At 42.7% G+C, this 14,096-nt stretch overlaps 1 protein-coding gene and 1 pseudogene across 1 annotated transcript; one reads left to right on the top strand and one right to left on the bottom strand.

Moving 5' to 3' along the window:
- The first annotated feature begins 3,658 nt into the window (after nt 1-3,658).
- Nucleotides 3,659-3,770, top strand: LOC118832444 (annotated as a pseudogene).
- A 5,849-nt stretch (nt 3,771-9,619) lies between these two features.
- Nucleotides 9,620-13,693, bottom strand: LOC118831349 (olfactory receptor 15-like). Its single transcript, XM_036738664.1, has 2 exons — nt 12,783-13,693; nt 9,620-9,632 (listed from the first exon to the last, which is right to left on the bottom strand). Exons 1-2 carry the CDS (start codon nt 13,691-13,693, stop codon nt 9,620-9,622), a joined length of 924 nt encoding a protein of 307 aa, XP_036594559.1.
- Between the last annotated feature and the right edge of the window lie 403 nt (nt 13,694-14,096).

Here is a 14,096-nt window from a genome sequence, read left to right as displayed (position 1 = left end):
GATCCCTTCCAACTCTGGATCCACGATCCTATCCAGGAATTTGCTAAAGTTAAGGAGAGGTTGGGAGATTCCTGCGCCGCGCAACCTGGAGGCTGAGCGTTCCAGATCAACGAGGGGCCCTTCTCCCCGCCCCGCCCCCCCCTTTCTCTGCGGAGGAGACGCCCATCTAGGCCCCTAAGAAAGGGGGACACCACTCACTAAGGTCCCGCCCCTCCCGGATGCAGGCTCCGCCCAGCCCCACCCCAGGACCGAACCTCCCTTCGTTAGAATTCAAAACCGGAAGATGACGCGCCGCAGGGCAAACTGGGACTGCGAAGGCGCATGCGTCAGGGCCCCCCTCTTCCCTCCCTCCTCCCGCCTCCCCCCTCCAAATTGACTGTAACCGCCCAATGAGTGAGAAAGCACTTTGACCTATCGCCGAGTACCCCGATTCTTGTTCAGCGCCGTCACTACCGCAGCGCCTTGTCTCCAGCGCCCCCTCACGGTGCTGCGTAGAATGCCAGGAACTGGAGCTGGCGGGGGTGGGGTGGGTGTGGGGAGCGCTACCAGCTCTGCGGTAATCTAGTGCTCCCTTCGCATTTCCAAACCCTCGCAATACGCCACAACCACGCCCCTCTCCCCCTCACTGCGTCGCGGGGTGAGGGAGAGAAGGAGAGGCCCCCTTTTTGGAGTCTAGAGATGGGGAGGGGACAGTGGTCACGGAGGGCAGGGGAGGCAAGGGCTGGCTGCCTCTTCTCTGCCCATTCCGGGGGTCCTTCCTACGGAGTGGACTGAAGCAGGGGCAGGGGCATGCATCCCTGAGGACGCCCCTGCGCTTGGGCAGCCGGGATAGAGTCCCAGGAGTCCCTCGCCTGTTCCCCTCTGTGCCATCTCCCCAGGCATTCTCCTGTGGCCTTCCAAGCCTTCTTACTTGGAGACCTTTTCCTAGGGGGCTGCGAGCCCTTTCTTCGTCCACCACTATGTTCTCTTGACTCGGGATCACAGTGTCAGAGCAGCCACCCTAGGCCGCAGTTCTGATCTCTGGGGCCTTCTCCCAGAGACCCCCGGTTAGAATGAATGGTCAGGGACCCCTTGGCACCATAGCCTAGTCTGGGAATGCAGTGAAGATCCCTTAGGCGCTACTTTCACATTTTTCTTCATCGGTCAAAAGTGGGTAGAAAAGTATTGAGAGAAGGCAATCATGTAACTGGAAGATTCTTTTCCAGAAAGTTTCCCTGATCAAGGTCTGATGTCCGAGATATGCAAAGAATGGATTCAAATTTATAAGAACAAGAACCATTCTCCAACAGATGAATGGTCAGAGGATATGTATAAGCCGTTCTCAAAAAAAGCAAGCTATCAACAACCATATGAAAGCGCTCAAAATCACTACTAATGAGAGAAATGCGAATTAACACAACTCTGAGGTTCTACCTCACACCCAAAATTGACAAAAATGACCATTGTTAGAGCATCGGTGGGAGCACCGGAACACCAACGTGCTGAAGATGGAACTGTGGAATGGTCCAACTGTTGTGGAAAGCAATCTGGAATTATAACCCCAAAGTCATGTGCCATTTGATGCAACAAAACCATTACTAGACTCATACCCCAAACTGATAGAAAAAACAGAAAGTATTCAAATGCACGAAAATATTCATTACAAATTTTTGTTGTTGTAGCAAAGAACCAGAAATAAAATAGGTGCTCATAAATTGGGGAATGACTGAATAAATTGTAGTATTTGAATGCAAATGTACCAAAAGAACTGATGAAAAGGATGGATTCAGAAAAACCTGGGAAAACTTGTATGAACTGATACAGAGTAAAGTAAGCAGAACCAGGAAAATAATTTTTGTATTGCCTACAGCATTGTAGAGGAACCCTACTTTGAAAGATTTCAGAACTCTCATGAATGCTGTAACTGGTCACCACTTCAGAAGGCTGATGAAGAAGCATGATTCCCACCTCTTTGCAGAAAGGTAATATATAATAGGTACAAAATAAGACATATTTTGAGACATGGCCAATATAATATATTTTATTTTATTTGTACTCATTTACTAAAATGGTGGGCTTTTATTGGGGAGGGCAGAGTGTTGTGGGGTCAGAATGGGAGGGAGTAAAAGTAATGCTGTAGCACAGGGCTGTCTAACCTTAGGTTTTTATTGAAACAAGAGACAATGGATTTTGATTTACCATTTTAGTGAGAGCTCTGTGGTAGCTCAGCTTCATTTACTAAAGCATTTACATAAATTTCTATGTTTGTAGGAGGGCCGACTAAATCCATAAATACCATTGTGGGCCTCATTTTGGACAGCCCTACTGTAGCATATGCTTGTTATGGTAATTAGGGTGGGTCTTTTTTTACTGTTGTCTCTTTTGGAATACTGAGGTAATCAAGTAACTTTGATGAGTCTTGCCTTTCAAATGTAATGGAAAGCAAAGTGGACTTTTGTTGTCTTTGTTTTGGAAGTGCTTCTCAGCACTAAGGAATCTTTGATGACCTGCTTACTTCAAGGGAAGGCTTAGTTCACATGGGTTTGAGTGGCATAGTTGTGACCCTTTGACCCTGAAGAAATATATATAAACTCAGAGGTTAGCATTTTGCCTTTGGGGGACACACTCATTGAAAGAATGTTGTTGACGGGACTCTGGGTAGCCTTTGAAGCAGCAGGGCACCCCTCCGCCCGCCCCCCCCCCCCCCTTGAAAACCCAGATGTTGGTGCTTCTCTCTGGTAACTATGTATGTGTTGTGATTTGATCAGATAGATAAAAGCCTGTCTGTTGATCTGTTTGTAATTTCTGTTTATATTTGCTCTGAAGTTCAGGGTGCTAGCTTTTCCTCTAGAACTTAGTGTATATTGTATATATATGTTTATATACCATTGTATATGTATGTTTAATTAAAGTAAGATTGTTAACCCCTTAAAGTTGCTTTCCTTAGAAAAGCAGATCAAAGGACCTGTGCTAGCAGCCCTCCTGTGTGCTCTTGTTGTTGGTCTTGTTGGAGGTCTTGCACCTCCACAGCAACTGCTAGCAGCATTGTTGTTATAATGCTCTGGGATTCATGCTTCCAACTCTCACTCACAGTGGCAAGTCAGGTTCACAAAAGGACCCTACTCTGTCTCCCATCAGGGTGGTAGGGGTTATGTATGTAATTTGCTTCTCCTTTATTGCTTATAAGAATTTCTCTTTGCTACTAAAGTTCTGAATTTTGATGACTGCATTTCTACTTGTTTTTAGCTTGGGGTTCCTCTCTGACAAAAGTCTATGGATGTACTTTAATTTCTGTTGGCAAAATTTCCAGGCTATTTTCTTGTACGATTTATTGTAAGACAATATTTAGAATCTTTGTCTTTTCATAATTTAATGATTCTTAGATTGTCTTGTATATTGTAGAACTAAGTCCTCTGTCTCAATTGATCTGATTTGAAGGGGTTTTAAATTTTCTAGTTGTACAGTTTTGCGAATTTGTTTTCTTATTTTATCTCTGCATTTTTGTCTTCCATATGGACTGTTCGTCAGAGTTTTATTAAGATTTTGTAATTGAGATTTTCTACTGAATCAAGGTGTCAATTCCTAAGCTTATTTTTTTGTTATTTAAATTGTTTTATATACATGTATATTAAAGCACTACCCTTCCACAGGGAGCAATTTGGTATTAAGAGGAAGAATAGTGTTGTATGAAAGGAGAGAAGGTTAGCACTCCCCTTGATAAGGATGGAAGAGGTCCTAGTAGCCTTTACAACACATTGCTACCTACTCTATGGCATCTAACCATGTTTTTTAATGAATGAAGATTGAAGCAAACTATTTGCTCTTTCTTTTTTTTTCATTTTATTTTCTTTTTGGTTTTGTTACATCTTTCTCATGGTTCATTTCATTGGTTTTAATTCTTCTTTACAGTTTGATTTTTGGGAAAATAAGTTTAATGTGAAGGTATATGTAGAACCTATATCAAATTACATGCTGTCTTGGGGGGGAGGAAAAGAGGGGGAGAAAATTTGGAACTCAAAAACTTGTGGAACTGAGTGTCATAAACTAAAAAAAATTAATTAATAAAAAAGGAAGAATAAAGGAGTGTTGCATAAAGAAAAAAATTAAATCAACAAAGGATATAAGTGGTAAAGGTATTGTGCTTTTCAGGATAGTTTAGAAAAGGAAAAGAACTTTGGCTTAATAAAAACTACTGAAATCTGAGTGTAAAGAAACATAGTTTTTAGATGGTATGTGAGCACTTTGGAGCAAACAAAAAACCCACATCAAACTGTGACATAAAGGCTTAAACCACCTTGTACAAGATTTAGGGTACTGCCTCTTTTGTATATGTAATTTTATGGTTTACAGGAGCAGAGAAAGTATCTTTATTTATTTTTAAAAGACTGATTATGTGAATATAAAAACATAGGTTTCAGAGACATATACTATGGAAGAAGACCACTTTGAAAACTGGTAAATGATGGAGCTGACAATGCATTGTGGTCCCTAAGTTCATTTGTATGTAATTGTTTTAAGAATTAAGAGGGGGAAACTCACAAAAGGAAAAACAAAATCATATGACTGGAGGCTATGGGATGATTAGACAAGAATTGTTTATTTCACAGGAGTTATTTGGTGAGGTAGGTTTTTTATTTTATTTTATTTTATTTTTTTTTACTGAATAAGTGACAGGTTAGTTATTGAATGAACACCAGGGGGTATTCATTTAATCCCCTGAAAGTGTGGCAAAGAAGGTTGGTTGGTGTAGTCAAGAATAGTCAGGAGAGGAAAGACTCAACAGAGTATAGAGAAGTTGCCTTTACTGGACCAGTGTGAAAAATCGAAGCCAGAACAATCAGTTGACTGTATTAGGCTTTTCCTGACAGAAAGCTTTATCTATAAGATGCCTGATTTGTTGAAGAGAAACTGGAGCTCAGTGTAAGAGAGTTTCATTTACAGCAAGTGCCCATTAGTATTTCCTAAAGTTTGGGAGAGGAGAAGCCTCTCAGGAGGCACACAGCCTGTTGCTTTTTGCTGTCTAATCTGGTTTAAGAAGAAAAGACAGAAAGCTATATAAGAAGAGATACGGATTTCTCATTTTATGATACAGTATCCTGGTGACAGCTCAGCTTGTCTGCCTGACCCTGTGAGTTAAACTAGGGTGTTTTTCTGTGAACTCTATTTTCTATAAGCTGACGGGGTGATGCAACATTCTGGGAAGTCTCTATTACTCACAGAGATACAGCTTGGTGAGTCTCGAAGTTTTTTGACTCAGTGGGGACTAATAGCTAAATTAAGACTGCAATACTTCCTCAGAGCCCTTTTAAGGGTGAATATAATTTGACAGATCTTATAAATACTTATTTAACATAAGAATGGAAGATTTGCTTTTTCTGAAGGGTAGCAAGGACATTTAGCAGAGAAATGGCTTTATGTCATGCAGACATTCCTGAATAGGCCAATGATGTAATATCCTGTAGTGCAGAGTTGTGAGGTTTTTTTACTCATCAATTTCCCTGACAGGTTTCTGTGATCGTGTGCCCATTCTCCCCCAATAGATGCTGAAGGCGTTGCTTGGAGAGTGTGACCCAGGCTTACATGTGGATTGTGATGTATCTATTGTTCCTGCATTTGTCTGTTAGGATCATTATTCTGTTTGTCTTATTGCTAAGTAAATGGTTACATTTGAGCTCTAAATGTGTCATCATTGTAAGTGGTTAGTTTGTGTAAGTGGAAACGCAGTAGTGGGAGCTTGAGAGTTACAGTAACCAGTAGAAGGAAATGTATTCTCCGTGAACACAACCCTAGATCCCTGAGAATGCAAGTGTAATTGTGTAACCAGAATGGCCTTTGTTTTCTTTGAGTGACTCAATTTATCTCAGTGAGCTCAGCAACACAAGGTGCAGGCACAACTCCAAAGGACTCACGATGGAGAATGCTATCTACATCCAGAGAAAGAACTGTGAAGTTTGAATGCAGATTGAGGCACACTTCATGCTCGCCTTTTTCTCTTCTCTTTTGTATTTGGGTTGGTTTTTTTTTTGTTTTGGTTCTGTTTCTTCTTTCTCATGACTCATTCCATTGGTCATAATTCTTCTCCGCAACTTGACTAGTATATAAATTAATTCAATGCGAAGTTATTCGTGGTAGTTATATGAGATTCCATGCCGTCTTGGGGAGGGAGCGGGGAGGGAGGGGAGAAAATCTGGAACTCAAAATTATGTAGAACCGTCTGTTGTAAACAAAAATACAAATAAATATATATAAAAAAAAAGAATTGCTCCATGAGGTCCTTCATCTATAAAACAGGGGGAGGGGTAGATTATATATTCTGTACATTCCCTTCTGGCTCTGATGATCCATGATTCTATCAAATAAACATATGGCTTAGATAGTCATTTGCAAAATCTTTTACATTTTATCAACGTGTTCCAGAATACCTGTTCACCACCTTCAGTAAGATCATATATAGACCCATAGACTCAGCACTCAGCATCCTTCATGCCAGAGGAAAAGAGTCCTAATGATGGAGTACGGCCCCAAGCCGAGACCTTTTTCCCAAAAGAGTTTGGGTCCCATTTGCCTAAAAGGCCCTGGAAAACCCCACCTTGAAATCTACTTGGATTTCCCCACTTGATCTGACATTCCCTTGAAGCCATAAGACTTTCCTTCCAGCTATGCCCCAATCTCAGTTCAAGCTACTTCCCACCCTTAATCCCATTCTCCAGGCTATTGGCCATTCCCATCAAGATCCTCCCTAGATTCCATCTTTAGTGACCCCAGGGTACTGGCCATTCCCATCAAGATCTTCCTCATACCTCCCCTCCTCCAGACACCCCAGACTACTTGGCCACCCTTCAATTCCTCCCTCAGTCTTTCTGTATATAAGATCCATCTTGTTTCTATGAAGGTGCTCAGATTCTATCTGGCCTGCTTACATTAGCATTACAAAGGCTCAGATTCCTTAAGAGTCTACCCAATATGGCAGATCTTTAACAAACTTTGTTTTACTTTGACTGAAAGAAGGCTTAAAGGGGCAGCTAGGTGGCACAGTGAGTAGAGCACCGGCCCTAGAGTCAGGAGTACCTGAAGTCAAATCCGGCCTCAGACACTTGACACACTTACTATCTGTGTGACCTTGGGCAAGTCACTTAACCCCAGTTGCCCTGCCTTCCCCCCTGCAAAAAAAAAAAGGCGGCTTAGGTCAAATTAATTCAGGCAGGACCTGGCATGTTGCTATTTTGGGGTCCTAGCACCCCTAGATCATCTCCTATTTGTTCTCATTTCCTGGTATGGAGTCAGCTTGAATTATTGCCTCTTTGCCCTGCAGCCCACAGGACAGTGGCTAAGCCTGTAGTCCCATGGAGCCAGAGGATTACCCTAGTCTCTGGGAAAGCTAATTGCCTGGCATGACACCCTAGTTCTTCTTCTGATACTGTCCCCAAGCAGCCCATACTTCCTGAAGCTAAAGGGAAAACCAGAAAGGAATGTTATTGTCAGTCTTACGGTCTCACAAGATTTTTTTAAAAATCTATTTTGTTGGCTCATCTATCCTCATATTTTTCTGAGTCTAAGGTCAGGCATCTACAACAAAAAGCAACAATGCAAAAGTGAATAAACTAAAACATCTAAATGAGAGATAACTCCTGCAGGAGGATCTGAGTGAATGGTTATGACTCAACTCTCCTTCATCATTTCAATATAAAAACACACCCAAAATAAGTAAAAGGACAACAAGGAGCAAAAAGGAAAGAAATTCTCATATGAAAGCCTAAAAGAGAAAATTAATAAGCAAAAAAGAAGCCCTAATAAATATTATTATTATTGGGTAAAAGAAAAGAAAGGGAACTCTACAGAAGAAAAAACAATAAAATCAAAATAATTAGGCTAAGAGGAGAGAAAATGAACCCACTGCAAGACCCTTCAGAGTGGCTAAAAAACGCAACGTGAGAAATAAAGGAAGATTTCCACTTCTAAAGTTGCACGTAATAGGTGTGAGGGATAGCCCCCAACACTGTAACACTTAACATCTCTCACAAAGGGTGTGTGAATACTTCTTCATTCTCCGCCACAGCTCACTCTGCCATTGGAAGATAGAGATACCTTGACAAGGACCTTTATCAATTTGTTATCTGGCTAGCAGCTTCTGTGGGGGTATAAGATTCACCCACAGTCAGCACCCAGAAAGCTGCCAACAGCACAGATTCTTCTGATCTGCTTAATTAAGGAAAGCAAGGTGAAGGGGTTGACAAGCTTACTTTTAATTCAGCATTCAAATATCATTCAGTTAGTTCGGGGGAAAAAGCCAGCACCCTGAACTTCAAAACAAAATGCAAACAAATTACAAACATCAACAGACAGACTTTGTCTGATTCAAATCCCAACACATAGTTACCAGAGTTCAACAAAGTTTCAGCATCCAGGTTTACAAGCTGGAGGTCTCCTTAGCTACAGCTGCCCAGAGTCTCCTCATCAACACCATCTCCAGAGCCCTGCACAAATGGCTCTGTCCTCCCTTCTTATAGGGCTTCAGACATCATCAAACATCATCTGAATCACCAGAGCTCAGGTCTGGCTATTGGTTCTTGAGTTGGCCCCTCCCCTTAGGACCCTGGGAGGTTCACATCCACATGGATTACATTAACAGCTAATGGGGTTTGGGCCTGGGGCTTAGCACCTAGTAAAGCTCACTGAGATAAATTGAGTCACTCAAAGAAAACAAAGGCCATTCTGGTTACACTCCACACCTTGTTCTAGGATACATAATCTAATCAGCCATGTATCCTAGAACATACATTGTGATCCAATTACAAAGGAAACTAAAACATATCATTCATAATAAAGCAAAACATATCATTCAGTGACATTCCCAAATATTGGTTTACAATTCAAATGTGACCCACTCCTAGGTCCCAGCAAGATAATTTCTTCAATCAATCATTCCCAAAATACTTGTTAACTATTCAAATGTCCACCCCTAGGTCAAAGCAAGTTAATCTCTTAAGCTCATAAAGCGTCCAAATAAAGTGCTTCTTCAGCAGCACACTGACATCGCAGGCTTTTTCCCAGTACCCTGAGGCACAGCCATGCTTTAGTTAGTAAAGTCCTAAAGCAAACAGACAAACAAATAGAGTTCTCGCCTCCTCCCCAAACTGCCATTGCAGGCTTCCACATGGCACCCAAAGTCCCAATTTCAAAGAAAGAGTCCAAAGTTCTTTTAGGTCTGTTCTCCCCATTAAGTTCCAGTCCACAGTTCCAAGTCCCGAGGGTCCACTGGCAATAAAGCCAACAGGGTGGGGTCCCTGGGGGTCCAAGGCACTGCCCCCACCCCAACAAAAACAAATCCATGCCTCCCTCCTGGATCCCAAGCAGCCCAAGCTGAAGGGACCAAAAAGGCAGACTCAGTGCCTTGCTGCAAAGTTTCCATCTCGCCCCAGGGCTGGACTTCAGGCTCCTGAGTTCCAACTCCAGCTGGCCTCACCTGACTTCTTCTGGAATCCCGATGTAGGTGGTTCCCCATCTTTGTGCTCACCTCACCAAAGTCAGCTGGAAAGCAGCTCACTGCTCTCACCTTTCCAAAGTTCTCATGCAGGCAGTCTTCTGTTCTGTCTGGGTCAGTATTTTGGCAGCTGCAGTCCGCTTCTTTTGACCTTTTTTCTCACCAGCCCCTCCTGCCAAATCTGTAGGAAGGCCATTCTCCAACTCTCCAAGGCCATTCTCCACTCCTGTTTCAAAACTCCATATACAATATAATCTCAAGACTTTCACCCTTTCACCGCAGTCCTCCAGGGCCAGGCTTATCAGCTTAAGCCCTGGGAAGAAGGGATTATCTCCTGCTCTGGGCCCCTGGGAAACCACGCCCAGCACTTCCATCAGGACTTTGTTGCTCCTGAGGCTGCACAGAACCATAGCCACTCCAAGTACAAAGAGCAATCCAAAAACTGGGAAACATTCAACCAACCCAGTACCCCAACATGCCATGCTTCCTTGTTAAAGCCTGCAGATCCTGCAGACTACGCCATATGTTTCAACAATCTCGCTAGCAGCTTCTGTGGGGGTATAAGATTCACCCACAGTCAACACCCAGAAAGCTGCCAACAGCTCTCCACCAATTCAGAGGCACACATACACCTCAGGTGTTGTATGTTGTATGACTTGCTTTATCCTACGCTTTGCTCTGGCAATATATCAAGGACTGCCAAAACAGCTGAGGGCCATGACTGATGTGACCATGTTTATGATTTGCCAACATGTGGTGGAGAAGAGGAGGCAAGTGAGTCCCTTCCTCTCATTCATAGCCCCACTGTTGTTACTGGAAGGACACAGAGGCTAAAGGTCTCCTTCTCCTTAGCCAACTGATCCAAGTATGTAAGTTCCACTTAAAAGTACCGTAAATATGTGAAATATGAAGTTTGCTATCTCCTATGCTGCCTGTTTCTTCATTTCCTATGTCTGGATGATGTATTTATTCCAAAAGAATTGCTCCATAATCGAAGGGATGCCCATCAGCTGGGGAATGGCTGAACAAGTTGTGCTATAAGAAATGATGAGCAGGCAGACTTCAGAAAGACTTATATGAACTGGTGCCACATTGTGTGATGACTGACTTTGATAGACTTAGCTCTTTTCAACAATGCAAGGACTTAAAAAAACTCTGGAGAGGATGTGGGAAAGTTGGAACATTGCTGCGTTGCTGGTGGAGTTGTGAGATGATCCAGCCATTTTGGAGAGTAATTTGGAACTATGCCCAAAGGGCCACAGGAATGTTCTTACCCTTTGACCCAGCAATACCACTTCTAGGGTTGTATCCCAAAGAAATCACACAAGCAGGAAAAGGACCCATATGTATAAGGATATTTATAAGCGGCTCTTTTTGTGGTAGCCAAGAATTGGAAATCAAAGGGATGCCCATCAGTTGGGGAATGGCTGAACAAGCTGTAGTATATGAAGGTAATGGAATACTATTGTGCCATAAGAAATGGGGATGATACAGACTTCATAACACCCTGGAAAAACCTACACGACATAATGCTGAGTGAGCGGAGCAGAGCCAGGAGAACACTGTACACAACCACAGATATATGGATTCCATGAGGACCAACCCTGACAGACTTCGCTGTTCTAGAATCTGCAGAAATGAAGCTCTAGATCAAGGGTGGGGAACCTTCAGCCTTGAGGCCACATGTAGCCTTCTAGATCCTTAAATGCTGCCTTTTGACAGAATGCAAATTGATTCTGTAAAATTTGGATTCAGTCAAAAGGCTGCACTTAAGGGTCTAGAAGGCCACAAGTGGTCTCAAGGTCATAGGTTCCCCATCCCTGGTCTAGATGTTGGAGAAGAGGAGAAAGAACCCAAAATCTTAAAAAAAAAGACCTTTGAGCCTGATGTATGACTTTTTGTCTTGTTTGAAGAAGTCTCATAAAGGTGTGTGACTCACTAGCCCACTCAAGATGTGAAGGCTGGTGGCAAACTTGGTGGCTCTAACTTTCAGGTAAGATGATATCAGTAAATATGTAGCAAGTTCCCCTTTCCATTAGGGACATTGGTTTGTTTGGAATGGAGAAGTGAACAATTTTTTCCTTCATCTATCATTTGAAATTACATGAGGCTGAAGGAAAGATTCAGTACAAAAGCAAAAGGGAGAAGAGAGGATAGAGGATGTGGATGAAAAACTGAATAGATAAATTGACAGATGAAGAGACAGAGATGGATGTAAAGATGAAATGTTTTTAGACATAGAGACAAATATTCCACCTCTTACCAATAGGAAAAATTATACTTGTCCTCCATGAAATCCTTACTCCAAAGCCTCATATGGCAGGGAAATAACCCTGTGTTCTCAAAAGCTGTGACAGCAGCAGGTAGATCCTCCCAAGTTTGAAAGGCTTCAAGGGCAGGTTTGCTGATACTCTGCTTCTCTGTCATCCCCGAACTAGGCTAATTAATTGCAAAGAGGTTTGTTACCTAAAGACTGTCCACTGGGGGATGATTTTTTTTTTTTTAGATACAGTACCTCAGGAAAACTGTCTACCAAAAGACATCGAAGAGTATCTGTATCTGGAAGAAGGTATTGACATCTATGAAATCATCATCTTTTACAGTACTGAACCAAATCAAGCAAGATAATGAATGTGAAAGTACTTTGAAAAGTAAGTAAAAACAAAAAATTTCTATGTAATAATTATAGTAATAGCTAACATTTTATAGCTCTACAGGATTTGCAAAGCATTTTCCATACATTATCTCATTTAAGATGTGAATAATAATAGCAACTTTAGTATAGGCTGAGATAGAGGCAGTAATGGAAATGAGATCTATATTAGACCACCACCTTCTGAGACCTGAAAGCTTCTAGCCTTATAATCTGCACCCCACTGCAGGTTTTTCATCATTAATAGAACATTATGAAATAATACTAACCAGATGCCGACCACTTAGGGTTGTTGGGAAGGTTTTTAACTTACTCAAAGGTACTTTGCATGGAAATCAGGGTTAGTTATACTAATGTAGATTTGATGAGAGAGAGATTCAGAGTGACAAAAATGGAGGGAAGGAGGGAAGGGGAGAGGAAGAGGGAGAGAGAGGGAGGGGGAGAGAGAGAGAGAGAGAGAGAGACAGAGAGAGAGAGAGAGAGAGAGAGAGACAGAGAGACAGAGAGAGACAGGCAGAGAAAGAGAGAGACAGAGAGAGAGAGATAGAGAGACAGAGAGAGAGACAGGGGTGGGGAGAGAGAGTATGAGAGAGAGAGAGAGAGAAGATAGGAAAGGTATGGTGGCTCACTCTCCCCTTCTCTCACCATTCCTCCCACCCCTTTCCCAACAACTTCCTTACTGCCCCCTTCACCTCCTTGTTCCTCAGAGTGTAGATTAGGGGATTCACCATGGGTGTAACTACTGAATAAAAGAGAGTGATGAATTTCCCCTGATCTTGGGGACTACTCTTGGCTGGCAGTAGGTAGGCATAAATAGCTGAGCCATAGAAGAGGAATACTACTATCAAATGTGAGCCACAGGTATTGAAGGCCTTATGCCGGCCTTCAGCTGAGGGAATCTTCAGGACAGCCTGGGCAATGTAACCATAGGAGATGAGGATGATGCTCAGGGGCACTGCAGTGAAGAAGGCACAGACACCATTGAGTACAGCCTCATTGAGGCTTGTGTCACCACAGGCCAACTTGATGAGAGATGGCACTTCACAGAGGAAACTGTTGATCTCCTGGTGTCCACAAAAAGGGAGCTGCAGAGTGAATGTTGACTGAATTAGGGAATTCCCCAGGCCACCTAGCCAGGCAATGGAGGCTAGCTGCCAACAAAGCTGAGGGTTCATGATGGTCATGTAGTGTAGGGGCCGGCAGACAGCTACATAGCGATCAAATGCCATCACAACCAAGAGGATGCATTCAGTGGCACCCAGCCAGAGGAAGACGTACAGCTGGGTTATACAACCCCCATAGCTGATGGTTTTATCTGGGCCCCACAGATTGAACAGCATCTGAGGGACTGAGCTTGTGGTATAAGCAAGGTCAAGGGAGGAGAGGTTACTGAGGAAAAAATACATGGGTGTGTGAAGCCGGGCATCCAGGCGTGATATTAGGATAATGGTCAAGTTGCCAACCAAGGTTAACAAGTAGGAGAACAGGATAACCACAAAAAAGATCATCTCCAGCTCAGGATGGTCAGAGACACCAATCAGGATGAAACCTTTAAAGGAGCTGTTGTTGGCTCCTCCCATCACTTGCCACTTTCTGTCCCCTAAGGAAAAGAGAAAGGTCACCATACTAAGAAAACTGTCAGGAGAGTAGTAAGTGGGACTATAAACTATTGGACAAGATTCATTTCCTTAATGCCAAGTCTTCAGGAAAGATAAAATAAGAAAAAAAAGAAAGAAATGAAAGAAAGATAAGAAAGACTAAAGATTATTTCATGAATTATCTGGCTCCATGGCTATCTACTAGTTTAGTTCTCTCAATCCCAGGTTTATCTTTACTATCACCAACACCTCAACCACTAAGAATCCCCAAATGAACATAGAACTTTACCACCCCCCTCCCCAAGAAGAGTAAGCTATGAGGCCAAATTGGAGGACAGCTACAATGGTGAGGGGACTCGAAGACATGCTATATGAAGATTGGGTG

This window comes from Trichosurus vulpecula, chromosome 9 (genome assembly GCF_011100635.1).
Source record: "Trichosurus vulpecula isolate mTriVul1 chromosome 9, mTriVul1.pri, whole genome shotgun sequence".
NCBI classification, from domain to species: Eukaryota; Metazoa; Chordata; class Mammalia; order Diprotodontia; family Phalangeridae; genus Trichosurus; species Trichosurus vulpecula.
Note: the sequence above shows the minus strand (reverse complement) of the source record. Positions and strands in the feature narration are given on the sequence as shown.